We start from the raw sequence: 14,709 nt of genomic DNA, 5'->3' as shown, positions 1-14,709 counted from the left end.
ACGAACTGATGCCTTTATGATTCTTTGCTAGAGAGCAGAAATCATGGTTCCATCAATTACATAAAGTCATCCAGGTTCTGAAGAAGCAAAGCAGCCCAGACCATTACCCTACCATCACCATGCTTGACTGTTGGCATGCTGCTCTTTTCCTGAAATGCTGTGTTAGTTTTACATCAGATGTAACCGGATGTATACCTTCCTGAAAGTTCCACTTTAGTCTCATCAGTCCATGGATTATTCTCCCAGAAGATGGGCTTTGGTATTTTTCTGGGCCAGCAAAGGCTTTCATCCACAGCAGCTTGACCCTAAACAGGAATTCATACTTAAAAATCTATCAGTATGGCTGAATTAAAACAATTCTGCACAGAAGAGTGGGTCAAAATCCAACATTGCCAGTTACTGCTTAATACGTGATGGCAGTTTTGATTGCCAAAGGTGGCACAACCAGTTATTTGGTTTAGGGGGGCATTATATTTTCACACAGGAACACGCTGGTTCAGACAGATGTGTTTTTTCTCTTCATAAATGAAATTTTCATTTATGAAATACTTTAAAAGGTTGTCTTGGTATGGTATTAAAACTTGTTTAAAATCTGAAGCATGTCAGTGCCACCAAGAAGTAAGTGAACCACTGAGGAAAGACAAAGATCAAACAGACAGAGATCAACGGGGTTCACCTTCATATCCCATCTTTTTAAAAGACCTGCAGCGGGGGCTTCTTTTCATCTTTGTCCTTGAATTACCACAAAAGCACGCACAGTCAGAGTGGTTGCAAGTTAGTGGTGTTGCATTACTCTCCCTATAAACCTGAGGTGACATCTACTTGATATTCAGCAGTATCACACTTACATACCAACGTCCCTTTCTATAAGATTTCTATTTAAATAACACAGTAGCTGTGTTTAAAAGTCAGCCGACATGAAGCTGATTCAGACACATGGCTGGTCTCAGGAAGCACAGAATGAGTTGAGCTGCTAGACAAAAGAAAGGGATGAATGGAGAGAAGGGGGGTAAGAAGGAGAGAAGGAAAGGAAGACAGGCAGAATGATATGCCTGATGAAGCGCTGAGTGATGGAGGCCGGTGCAGGCTGGAAGGATTGGAAAAACTAAAGGCTTGTGGAATATTCATGCTGCTGTGAAGTGAAGATGAAGGTGGAGCTCATCCTGCCTACCTGCCATTTGCACCAGATTGAGATTCTGGTCCCTCCTCCTGTCAATCAGTCGGTCCACAGAGCAAACAGACGCTCAGTCAGCCTGGCCACTTTCTCTAACTAGAAGCTCTCCGGACTCCCTCCCATCTCCATCTGGGACCAGTGCTGGCTCGCACAATCCCTCTCCACAGACACACACAAACACACTCCTCTCCAGCTGAACCACTCCCTCCTCCATCTCCACTTCCTCTTCTGTCCCTTGGACCACTCCCTCTTCCTCCAGCCATCCCCTCCCCCCCCAAGTTCTCCTCCTTCCTTCTCCTCTTTGCATCCCTCCTCCTCCTCCTTCCTGTGTCTCATTAACTAAAGGCAGGGAGAGCAGAGGCTGACGGGGTGGAGCCTGGCTCAGGGCCACATTCTCACACACTGCATCAGCATCTGTACAGCCAGGCACCACCAGGAAGAGATGCTGCAGAGCCACACTCCATGATTAATGACACCCTCACAGAAAGGTTAGGCACCACATGCAGCCTTTTCCTGTTGTAAATATCATAACAAGAGAACCCATCAGCTGTCAAATCACTTTTATTTGTTAAGGAGCTCCTGTTTGTCTCCAGTCTGGTGGACTTTTCCTTTTATGAGCAAATCTGTTTAAAGTCATTAATGAGACTGATGTTTGTAGCCCGTAGCCTGTAAACAATATCCCAACAGAAAGTGATTTTTTGCAGCATATATCACAAAATAAGGCTTAAAACAAGCATGTGTTTTTCTAACCAGCATGTATGGGTATCCTTCAGGATGCCTGCTGGATCAGAGGTGGGAAATAAACCTGGTTTTGTTGCAAATCATGAAATAAAGTGTTAAAATTCACAGTAAAAGCACATAACTAAAAAAAAACACCCCATTATTTATTCCTACAAGTATAAAAACAGGACATTCAAAACAACTGCCAACATGTCCAGGTCTGGCAGTCCTAAGTTCACTAGGAGAGCAGACCACAAGATGCAAACAAACAGCCCAAACCTTAAAGAGTCATCATAATACCTCCAGCCGGCTCCTGCTACTGTTAATGTGAAAGTGTCTGTCCAATCAGAAAGAGACTGGGCAAGTTTCATTTTTAATTTAAGAAACCGTTGCTCTCTAAGAAAAACATTAAGGCCAGGCTAAACCTTGCTAAAAAGAACGTAGTCAAAGACCCCTTCCAGAATAATATTCTTTGGACAGATTAATGTAAAGCTGAATTATTACGACACCAGAACCAAGGACATGTTTGTTATAAACCAAATACAATATTCCAAGAAAAGGACCTCATAACTGGGAAGCATGGAGGTGGAAGTGTCATGATTTGGGGATGCTTTGTTGTAGCAGGAGCTGGCCAGCTCACCATCCCAGAGACTCCCATGAATTCGGCCGTCTATCAGAGGGTGCTTGAGGAAAATTTGAGACTATGTGTAAAAACATAAATAACTAAAGCTGAAGCAGAACTGGATCCTGCTATATAACAAGGATGACCTAACGTTTTCCTCCGGAAACACATTTCCCTTTAGCTCTTCGGTTAAACCAGTAAAACAAGGTTCATTTTTGTTGTTGCAGTTTAGCTAAATCACTTGAGAACATTTCTCAAAAGTAAAGAGCTGAATATTTATTGGGGTGTCCTAATTTTTTCACATGACTGTGTGTCATCCAACCAGAATGGTTGCACGTTATTACAGGACTTTTAGTGAACAAAAATGTCTCAGACTGGCCTCAATTTACAACATATAAGCATTTTATTTTAACTTCATGATGGGCTTCTGTTTGCACACCAACTGGCATGGACCAGTTACTGGTATCAGCCGCACATAGTTCTAGAAGAAAACGTTTTTACGACAGCCAGTTCCTGCGGTTTAAAGCCCTTATAACGAGATGCAAGAGAAAGTGCCGGAGTGACCGGAGTTGTCTATGCCTATATAAAAACGCCTATTTAGCCCCTTTAGCTATCCGATTATTAATCGATTCATCGAAAAAATAGACGACAGATTAATCAATTAGAAAAATAATCGTTAGTTGCTGCCCTAAATACCACATATTGGTTCTAAAGAGAGATGTTATCTTATTTCTTCATACTGATGGTTAAAAATTCTACTTCAGCTTCTGATGCATGAACTGAAAGCAGATTCTTTTTTGAATAAAACCTAAAAGATGTTCTCCAAAGGCCGATGTGTTATTTTGTCTCCTGTTTTTATCATCTCAAATCACAGTCTACACGTCGGCGGTGTTCACTGGTAAAGTGGGATGTAACTGACGGCTCTTGTAACCGTAAGACTCCACACACTGCTTCAGTCATCAGTCACATCGATCTGAAGGAACAGCCTGTTCTCTGCAGGCTGCAGCTTTTCTATTAAACTGGAAATGTGCTTCAGGTGCCATCTGCAGTAATGTGTGTTTTTCATGGACATACAGCTGTTCCCTCTGGGAGCTTTTCTAAGACAAATCAGTTTTCTTTCTATAAAAGATAAAAATTGCCCATCCATAATATTTCTGCTCTATTTCCTGGAATTAAAGTCAGGATGTGAATTAAACTGAGACATATTTTCCAAGCCTGCTTGCTGTCCCAAACACAAACTACACAGAAAATGCGAATACAGAAATTGAAACCATCAAAACCACCAGCAGACAATGAAAATATAGACTCAAAATGGAGCTAAAAGTGTGTCATAAGGTAGCCTGGAGGTCTGATGTGGGGAGCTAATCTTAGGATTTTCTCATAATGCCATAAACGTCCTTAATATATAACCCAGAGGAGTGCAATAAAACTATAAAACTCATAAACAAGTAACAGGGAACCATGTTGGTCTCCAGTTGAAACCAGGAGTGTAAGGAGCATCTGATCTGGGTGAAAGGTCTCTGGTTACAGAGCACAGATGGTTGGTAAAGACACAGACATAAGGAACACAACACTGCTTAACCACCATGTATTTTCATGCCTGTCCACACTTTACACCGGCCTTGTTAATGCAACTGTTTCAATATCCAACAGTGTTGATTGCAACATACAGGTCCTTCTCAAAATATTAGCATATTGTGATAAAGTTCATTATTTTCCATAATGTCATGATGAAAATTTAACATTCATATATTTTAGATTCATTGCACACTAACTGAAATATTTCAGGTCTTTTATTGTCTTAATACGGATGATTTTGGCATACAGCTCATGAAAACCCAAAATTCCTATCTCACAAAATTAGCATATCATTAAAAGGGTCTCTAAACGAGCTATGAACCTAATCATCTGAATCAACGAGTTAACTCTAAACACCTGCAAAAGATTCCTGAGGCCTTTAAAACTCCCAGCCTGGTTCATCACTCAAAACCCCAATCATGGGTAAGACTGCCGACCTGACTGCTGTCCAGAAGGCCACTATTGACACCCTCAAGCAAGAGGGTAAGACACAGAAAGAAATTTCTGAACGAATAGGCTGTTCCCAGAGTCCTGTATCAAGGCACCTCAGTGGGAAGTCTGTGGGAAGGAAAAAGTGTGGCAGAAAACGCTGCACAACAAGAAGAGGTGACCGGACCCTGAGGAAGATTGTGGAGAAGGGCCGATTCCAGACCTTGGGGGACCTGCCGAAGCAGTGGACTGAGTCTGGAGTAGGAACATCCAGAGCCACCGTGCACAGGCGTGTGCAGGAAATGGGCTACAGGTGCCGCATTCCCCAGGTCAAGCCACTTTTGAACCAGAAACAGCGGCAGAAGCGCCTGACCTGGGCTACAGAGAAGCAGCACTGGACTGTTGCTCAGTGGTCCAAAGTACTTTTTTCGGATGAAAGCAAATTCTGCATGTCATTCGGAAATCAAGGTGCCAGAGTCTGGAGGAAGACTGGGGAGAAGGAAATGCCAAAATGACAGAAGTCCAGTGTCAAGTACCCACAGTCAGTGATGGTCTGGGGTGCCGTGTCAGCTGCTGGTGTTGGTCCACTGTGTTTTATCAAGGGCAGGGTCAATGCAGCTAGCTATCAGGAGATTTTGGAGCACTTCATGCTTCCATCTGCTGAAAAACTTTATGGAGATGAAGATTTCATTTTTCAGCACGACCTGGCACCTGCTCACAGTGCCAAAACCACTAGTAAATGGTTTACTGACCATGGTATCACTGTGCTCAATTGGCCTGCCAACTCTCCTGACCTGAAACCCATAGAGAATCTGTGGGATATTGTGAAGAGAACGTTGAGAGACTCAAGACCCAACACTCTGGATGAGCTAAAGGCCGCTATCGAAGCATCCTGGGCCTCCATAAGACCTCAGCAGTGCCACAGGCTGATTGCCTCCATGCCACGCCGCATTGAAGCAGTCATTTCTGCCAAAGGATTCCCGACCAAGTATTGAGTGCATAACTGTACATGATTATTTGAAGGTTGACGTTTTTTGTATTAAAAACACTTTTCTTTTATCGGTCGGATGAAATATGCTAATTTTGTGAGATAGGAATTTTGGATTTTCATGAGCTGTATGCCAAAATCATCCGTATTAAGACAATAAAAGACCTGAAATATTTCAGTTAGTGTGCAATGAATCTAAAATATATGAATGTTAAATTTTCATCATGACATTATGGAAAATAATGAACTTTATCACAATATGCTAATATTTTGAGAAGGACCTGTATTCTCGTATCCTAAATCCTGAATTACTCAAGGATGCCTTCTTCGTGAAGTCTATAGTGCCCAACAATATCCCTGCATAAAGACATTGATCACATTAACAAGAATGTGTCAAATTTTTGAAATCATACTCCTGCTTCTTCTGTTAGATTTGACTTAAATGTAAAATATTCCCCTAGATCCAGGATGTGGAAGAAAGCAAACCCTCTTCCATATATCAGCACTTTACCAGGTTCTGAAATTATTTAAATCTCAACTTAAGTGTACAAAAACAACACAGATTCCAACTCTGGTCCAGTGAGGGATAGAGGGAATTGGAAGAACCTAGCATGTGTATATTGTATATATGAGACCAGAGAGAAAGGGTGAATAAAGGTGAATAGGTGGATTTGTGAGGTAAATGGAACATGTAATGTGAAGTCAACCAGGTTCTTTAAAAAACAGGTGTATTATGGTTAGCAGAAGGAGTTCTGATTGTGACATTGTGGGTTGACATGGGTAGTAGAGTTCTGAACCAATAAGGGAATCAATAGGGGAGCTGTTGGCTTTAGATAAGGAATTTCTAGAAGACATTACCAAGAGGAAGAAAATATGTCCTGACAAAAGGAAGAGAACAAGAACAGATCCTTGAGGGACACCAGGAGAGACTGGAAATAAGTCTAAATGTATCGATTAACACGCCAAGGCAGAAAGACATCAGAAATGACCTTAGAGAAGCAACTGGCACTGCTTATTAATGTAGGAAGGGTGATTTACAATTTTAAGTATATACTTCTACATGCATTCATGACACTCTTCCTATCTATATTATATTTGGCCGGTGGAATGGACTTTAACTTTCCTTAATGCCAGCTGAAGCATTTCACTTAGCAGCCGAGATGCTAGAGTTCATGGAGGGTGTTAGGGACATTTTCTGATGGTTGTGGGGATATTTCAGATGAAAATCCCAGAATTTGTCTGAAACAATCGGCGTTATCAATGACACGTGTTAAGTCATATGAACAGAAATTTTCAGCCAACAAAGAAGCAGAAACATGTTCTTATGTTACCGACTATAACTATGTTTGTGAATTTATCACAAAAGAGATATAAAGCATAATGAATAAGACGTGGATAAGACTCAATCAGTCTTCCTCTTCAAGCAGCATCTCCTTCCTGAACGTTGAGATGCTTGGAGATTTGAACAACCGTCTATAAGGATTCTGACCTGTGATGGTCCTTTCTGTGGAATAAATCAGCCGAGCTTATGGACCTTTTTACTAGACGTAACGCTTCTTTAACGTGGCAGTGACAGTTTACCAGATGAACATTAATTCTTTCTCCTCTTCAGTGTTGTATCTGTAATTTAGGTTTGCTGCCTTAAAAAAGTTATTTTCAGTTTTAGCAATCAGGTAAAATCAAATATTGAATATTGATAAAGGAGGAGGAGCCTAAGTTGAGCAGCTGGCCTCCACCTGCTGGACCAGCTGTCACTTAACAAGTCGGTCCAGTAAATTAGACCCTGATTTTTACCCTGTGCTCTGCATTTCTCCCTCACTGTCAGTCCGGCAGAGGATTCTGACCATTTGTTTTAGCTGATATGTAACCGGGAGCTTCAGAAGGATTTAAAAGCTCAACATTCACCAAATTGATCCTGTTGGAACATCAAAGCTCTGGTCAGACTTTCATCACCCCTCGCTGTCTCTCCACCTGCCGCTCAGTGGGGCCGTCTGTGGGCTTCAATAAGCAGCTGTGCCTTAATCCCCACACACACTTTTTTCATGTAGAAGTTTAACTCTGGCTTGAAAAGTTCAAAGATTCAGATTGTTTATCTGTAGTTTAATGCGGTTCGGGATGATTTCGCTACAAAATCAATTCTCTGTTCACGGAAAAGACAACGATGCCTTTATGGAGGGCAGCATCTGTTACGAAAACAGATTCCTGCAAAAGTATTCATACTTCTTGAGCTTTTTCATATTTTTTCATGTTGCAACTATAAACTTCAACATTTTACTGGGATTTTATGTGAGTGATAGAACAACACAAAGCAACACAAACACAACACAAAGCAAAGGAAAATGATAAAATTATGAACAGTGTCCACCTGTGTGTAACCTCTTGTATTTATTTAAGAAGGAAATTCCCATTTAGAGGGGTGTCTAGTTTAATCTCAGTATAAGTGCAGCTGTTCTGTGAAGGCCTCAGAGGTTTGATAGAGAACATCAGTGAACCAACAATAGCAGAAAGACCAAGGAACCCAACAAACAGGTGAGAGAGAAAGGTGTGGAGATGTTTAAAGCAGGGTTAGGTTATAAAACAAGCTTTGAACATCTCATAGAGTTCTGTTCAATCCAATCTCTGGCAAAAAGTGTGGAGAAAAAGTGGTTCACCCGCCAGCAGGACAACGACCATAAACATACATCCAGAGCAAAATAGGAATGGTTTTATTTCAAAGCATTTCATGTGCTAGACTGGCCTAGTCAAAGTCCAGACTGAAATACAAGTGAATCTGTGGTAAAATTTGAAAATGTACGCACACAGACTCTCTGCATCCAATTATTTTGCAACAGTGAATACCAAAACCTTTGGTGACCAGCAGGGATGGGCTTTCATGGTTTATTTATCGTTGTCGTGAAAAGGATTTGGTTTTGAAAAGCCCAAAACTGACAGTATTGTTATTTTTACAATTTTCTCCACCGTTGGTTCCATCAATATCAATAAAATTGAGAAAAAGAGTAATGCAGTGCAGTTTAGTGATAAAATGACACGTTCTTCTGTAAATGGTGTTCTGAAGAAGTCTTTATCAAACTTTTATGTTTTCTAAGCACAGTACTGTTTGTGGGGCTTTGACTACTGTCACATGCAATCAAACTGACTGCAAAACAGTTTTATTCTTATCACAATTAATACCACTAAATATCAGTTTAGGTCCATAATGCCCATCGCTATTGACTACATGGGCAAATTTGGTAGAGACATGCCCCAGAAGATGTGGTGGTGGATGGTGGTTCTACAAATACTGACTCAGATAAGTACAGATACTGGTTCTACTTTACTGAATTTTTTTTTTTTTTACTTCCACATTACAATGATGGGTCACTTTGTGTTGGTCTATCACATAAGACCTCATTAAGATACACTGTGGGTGTGATGAGAAAAGATCAAGAGGTATGAAAACTTTTACAAGGCACTGTACATGCACTAAACAGCTGGTGCAAAGCTCAATTCTCAATTTAACTGTCATAATCCTCCTTTAACGCTATAGATATGATAAATATCCAAATTCTAACTGGGGAGTATTTGCATGTAATGCTATGTGAAAATCAGGATATCAGAGATGCAGGTGTAGGAGGAAAAGGAAGAGAGAAACCCTGTGATAGGCAGACCTCTAAACTCTGCTATAAGTGGAATGATCATGCAGCAAAAACAACGATCCCATTGATGATGAAATACCAGTTAAAGTTCCAGGCAGTGAGTGGACAGCAGGTTCTACTCATTTCTATTTTTAGCAGTGAATTGAAGATCATTCCAGTTGTGTTAAAACTAAAAATTACACCTTTAATATTGGCGGGATTAAGGCAAGTTTTCACAAACTTCCCCACCTTTGTTTAATAAAGATGTGGTGGAACCTGTTGTGTGAACTTTTAGACTTGAGGTTAGATTTATTTCTTAATTTCTTTTTTTTTGACCCAATAATTTAGGCATTAAACCCCTTGAATGGACGGCGTAGCTTCTGGTTACCATGACTCTCACTCAGTGGCATCTGATCACTTCGCAGAGAGGTGGATATTAGTCAGATCCACCACTAACCTTTAAGACAGGCTTATCAAACTGCACTCACAATTATCTCCATGATAAATAGAAAACATCAGAGACTACAAGAAAATATGGTAGTAAAAATGATTCCATTCTGTACGAAAGTACTGTCAATTAGTTCCATTATTATAGATTAAAAAATAAAAAATATAATAAAATAAAAAATATTAACAATACCCTAGGATATGATCTTTTAATTGATAGTTTTCAGATTAATTGCACCTACCAACTAAAAATAGTGTACGTCTAAATGTAATTTCCAACAGAAACATATATATTAATATATACAATACAGAATTTAATTTTTATGAGGAGCAGCTAATTGCACATTAAATAAACTAGTGAATTTAATACCAGAATTTTTTTTTTTTTTTCCTATTTCCTTGCCATAGGTGACATTCTGAGTGCCATCGCTACCATCATCTTCCTGTCTTCTGTGCATCTGTTGCAGGGAGGTAAAGAGCAGCTCACCGTTGTTGCAGTACTGTAGCAGCAGGTTGGTGCTGTCACACAGGCTCCCACACGAAGCGACCCGCTCCGACATCCTTCTCCGCTCCTCTCCTCTTCCTTCCCAGTCCCCAGCTCCTCCGGCTCTCGGCAGACTCCCCCCGTCCTCCCTTCGCTCCTCTCCGTCTCGTCTTCACGCCCTCAGCCCGTCCTGTCTCCCCTACAGTCATAGACATATACAGTCACACCTCTACCTGCCTCAGCTGCCCCTGCTTCTCCCGCTCCGGCTTCCCAGACAGCGTCAAGCAGATGTTTCATTACAGATCTATTTCCTTTTCTAACTTTCACATTAAAAGCTTTTCGACTCTCATCATAGACATGGATACTCGTGGTGCCATTCCAGGAGCTTCACATTAGCCACTTTTAGGAAAACAGCCCCTCAGCATGATGCTTCCACTAGCATGCTCCATAGCTCAGAGTGAAACAGGAAGTACATGTTACATAATACAGGACTGAGCAAGGTTTCAGAGGACCCATTCCAAAACCAGTTTTGACACGTCTTTGGAGTCATTTGGGATCAAAATGATTCATTGTAATACTGAAACATGGGTTTTAAGGACATATAGCTGCTTATGTGAAATGAAGGTTAAGAATTTGGAGGTACTTCATCTTTAGTATTCTACCCACTTAGAAATGTACCAACATAAGCAAAACAGACTCTCAACATGATGCTGCCACCACCATGTTTGATAATTGATAGTTTGCTTAGGTCTGAAAGCATCACCATAAATCCTCCAAATATATGTTTTGTCATGATGGCCAGATTGCTCTTTATTTCATCTGATTCCCGTTCACGGCAGGCTTGAGCACCTTCGGGTATACGATCCTAACCAATTTCGCTTCATCTGCACGTGACAGTTTGGGTTTTCTTCCACATCGTAGCCAAGTAGTGACCCATCTGAATAATTTGTACTTACATACAGTTGTTTAAACTGATGATCTTGGAATCTGCAGCTGTTTAGACAGGTTTTCAAAAGACTCTCCCATGTAATGTAAATCTATAATTTCCTTTCATAGAAATTCACAGATATTTGGCTTCTCCCATTGTTTTGAGTATTGGGCAGTCCAGTGAGTACTGTTAAAAAATCATTTCTATGTTGGCACAGAGGAAGTACCAGCTGAGGGCAATCAGAATCCCAAACCCAACACTACTAGGCCTTGTCAAGCTAAAAGACATTTTAGAAACTTTGCACTACTTTAAAAATGATGTTCCTTAACATACATTTGAGTTATTTTTATAAGTTTGACCCTATGTGGATAAGAGATGATCACCAAATTTCACTTCTTTAAAAATCTGTGAATTTATGTTGTTTAGTCACAAAAGACCTACGTTTTATGTGGTTTTTAAATTTGATTATGTTCCTAATAGATTTTAGTTAATAATAAAGTTGTTTAATGCTATTTCTCCTGTGACGTCTGACTTTCCTGATTATGTCATAGCAACTGAAAATTAATGTAATGACTCACATGTCGTGACGTCAACTTTCTTTTAAAATTTTGAATCTGGTTGCATTTCAAGTCACATAATTTGCCTTTTAAAACAATTATCACTTTTGTATTTTGAAAATCAGACCTCTCCTTTCCGGTTTCCCTGGTTAATATACGGAAATGCCTTCCTCTAGCAACCCTCCATGTAGCTGTTTCTATAGCAACAGCTTCTCCGCCAGCTCGGTTCCGCGATCATCGAAGGCAGGAACGGTTTAGACTTAAACTGTACGTGAAATTACGTAACACACCATCGTGTGAGGTTTCAGTCTCTGAGAAGCGAAATGTGATCTGGGTGTTGTGGTTGTGTTTCTTAATAATTCATGGAGAAGAAGCCAACCACACGAGTTTTAACTGATATTTGAGAGCGCCTAGAGAAAGAGCTGCTTGTTATTTGCAAAGGTTTTTCATTAGATTCTAAAACGATTTGCTTCTTTGAATTATATATTTTTCATTCTTTATAGTCTCTTATAGATAGATTTATGTAAGAAAAAACACATTTCCACGTGTTAGGGTCAGCCTATGCAACAAATAAATTGTGTGGTAGTAGTTCCCCAATTTGGCCGCTAGACGTCAGTGAACATTCATGACACGATTTATGAAGAAGATGAAACATTTCAGAATAGAAGAAAACAAAATTCATTTATTTTCAAACAGAAATAATGATTTTCTTTCAGAAAGGTAAAACTACCCCGATGTGTATCATTATTAATTTAAAGTTGTCCTGTCAAGTTATTGATGCAGTTCTGTTAACTGTCACTACGTCATGTTTTAAATTTCAAATAAAAAGGGTTCTCTGGCTATAGTGTCCACTGAGATACATAAATCAAATAGATTTATTGTTCATAATTTTTAGATTATTTAAGTGTGACTGGATGCAATCTGTTGTAGCTATAATTTATTTTCTAATTTATTTATCTTTTACCATCATTTGCCTTCTATACTTATTTAATGGATTTTTTGTACATTTTCCAATGTTTAGAACAATCTAGAATGTGTTCACAGAGGAGATCTACCCTCTGGTTTTAGAGAATGTTTTGTTGTATAGTTTTTGAATTTTCTTTTTTTTTTTTTGATGAAAATATAATAAATGTCTTAGAATTTAAAGTGTGTACATTAAGTGTTTACATAATTTATTTATACATTTTTTTATTTAACACAAAGCTGTTTGATAGAATAGATACAAATATCACAGAATACTGCTATTAAGACTGTTGTTAAGACATCTAACAACTGAATAATTGTTCTCACTATAAAAAGATTAGCTTGGTGATTTAATGATGATTTAATTATTTAATTTCCACACTGATTAGCAGCAGCAATTAGTTTCTGTAATGTTTATCTAGCATTGCACCGCTCAAGGTGGCAGCAGGTTGGAGTAGCTCTGTTACTTTTGATTCTGATTTATTCTTTTTTGAGAACTATTCCTCTTGTGGTGGATACAGTTGATTTTTTTTTTTTTTTTTTTGGACAACTCTCCTCTCCGGTGTCAGATGCTGTGCAGCTTGGACAATTTTTCCTAATACTTTCTATTTTTTGACATTTGTTATGATGCATTGCCATGGCAACGGGGTTGTTTCTTACAACTGGGAGCAGCTGATTAATATCTCAAAAGCTCAAATAATACTTCAACTACAACCCCAAATCCCTGATGAGTTGAAAAGGAGACGCCGTGGATGCAGAGCAGGAGCAAAGAGAAGAGAGAGAAGGAGAAAGTTCAAACCATCTCTTCTGTCAATTCTGATGGGCAATGTAAACATGACGCTCTGCCCCCTCCCTTCCCTGAGGACATCTGTGGACCTGCTCAGAACTTTGTGGCCAGTTGATAAACACTCCAACGTACCATCAAGGACAATGGCCTCTGTGACAGTGCTTCATGGACTTACTTGCACACACTCACTTGCACACACACACATGCTCAAGATAAACATATGCACCCCCTCACACCACCTTCACCGTTCCCAGCATGATGTTGTTTTGTTAACTTGTTGCTTCTTTGTTCTGAGGTTTTTTGCAATCTCAAACTATACCCTGCTAAGGATAAAGTGTGAAATATGATTTTTTCCCTCTACTTACCTAATGTGGCCTCTTTTCTCATCTAGCAAGGGCAGCGCCTGTGAGTGGGCAGCAAAGCCTCGGTGACCCGTCCCCCCCTTGTCTTGTGTCATGATGTCTGTTTGGATGGGTTGTACTGAAATTTTAATTTCCCCTCGGGGATCAATAAAGTATCTTTGAATTTGAATTTGAATTAGAGCCAGGGACTTAAAAAAGCTCAATAAGCTGATAAAAAAGGCTGGCTCTGTTCTGGGGACTCCTCTGAAACCTCTGGAGATCATTGTAGAAAGACGGATTCTTCATAAAATGAAGAACATTATGGAGAACCCTGAGCATCCTCTTCATGAGACTGTCCTACAACAACAGAGTGTCTTCAGTCAGAGGCTTCTTCCGATCTGCTGTAAGACGGAGCGCTACAGGAGATCCTTCCTACCCACAGCCATTAGCATCTACAACGACTCTTTGAAGAAACCTGCAGAATATGAGCTACAACAACATTTAATTTCCCTTTGGGATTAATAAAGTATTTCTGAAATGAATTTGAATTGAATTGATACACAAGTATTTAGATCTGCAAACTGCCTAATATGTTGCTTTTATAGAGTTGCTCACATTGATGATGCAAATTTTATTCCACATTTCAGTTAACAGCACCTGGCTGCTACTTTCCATCTTAGATCCTATAGAAGCAGGAAGGTTTGATTTAGTTTTCACATTCAGTTTCTTAATTTTTATTTTCACTTTGGTAAACAACAATATTTAGTATTTGTGTGTTTGTGTGTTTATGCATACTTAAGGTTAGTTTTAAATAATGTATGAACTTGGTAAGGACTATATCATTTTTTATGCATGATATGTAAAACCATCAATCAGCATTGTATTTCTAAGTGTATTTGTGGTTTTAGAAATATTTTCTGAAAGCTCTCCAGGTGTGACAAACGAATCTATAAATGAATTAATAAAAATATATATAAAATTTCCGTCAGTATTTCCCTTTTTTCCAGGTGCAATAGTTTTAGTTTTGTCCAAGTGATGCATTCACTGTCTTTGTTCTCCATCTTCTATGGCTTGTAT

The 14,709-nt window shown here is 39.5% G+C and overlaps 1 protein-coding gene across 3 annotated transcripts in view; it reads right to left on the bottom strand.

Annotated features, from left to right (window-relative positions):
• The window catches only part of eml2 (EMAP like 2), a 38,722-nt gene extending 26,940 nt beyond the window's left edge, over window positions 1-11,782 (bottom strand). Inside the window, exons 1-2 of one of the 3 annotated variants that reach the window (XM_047392068.1) lie at window positions 11,669-11,782; window positions 10,060-10,255 (exon numbers count right to left, since the gene is read on the bottom strand). In XM_047392068.1, coding sequence (XP_047248024.1) covers window positions 10,060-10,132 — 73 coding nt within the window. In that variant the 5' untranslated portion in view covers window positions 10,133-10,255; window positions 11,669-11,782. Of the gene's footprint in view, window positions 1-195; window positions 239-1,171; window positions 1,317-10,059; window positions 10,256-11,668 lie in introns of those variants that run through there. The other 2 variants (XM_047392069.1, XM_047392067.1) reach the window with 2 other exon arrangements.
• Window positions 11,783-14,709: the final 2,927 nt, after the last annotated feature.

The sequence above is a fragment of the Girardinichthys multiradiatus genome, chromosome 18, assembly GCF_021462225.1.
Source record: "Girardinichthys multiradiatus isolate DD_20200921_A chromosome 18, DD_fGirMul_XY1, whole genome shotgun sequence".
Classification (NCBI taxonomy): Eukaryota; Metazoa; Chordata; class Actinopteri; order Cyprinodontiformes; family Goodeidae; genus Girardinichthys; species Girardinichthys multiradiatus.
This window is presented reverse-complemented; position numbering and strand designations above follow the sequence as displayed.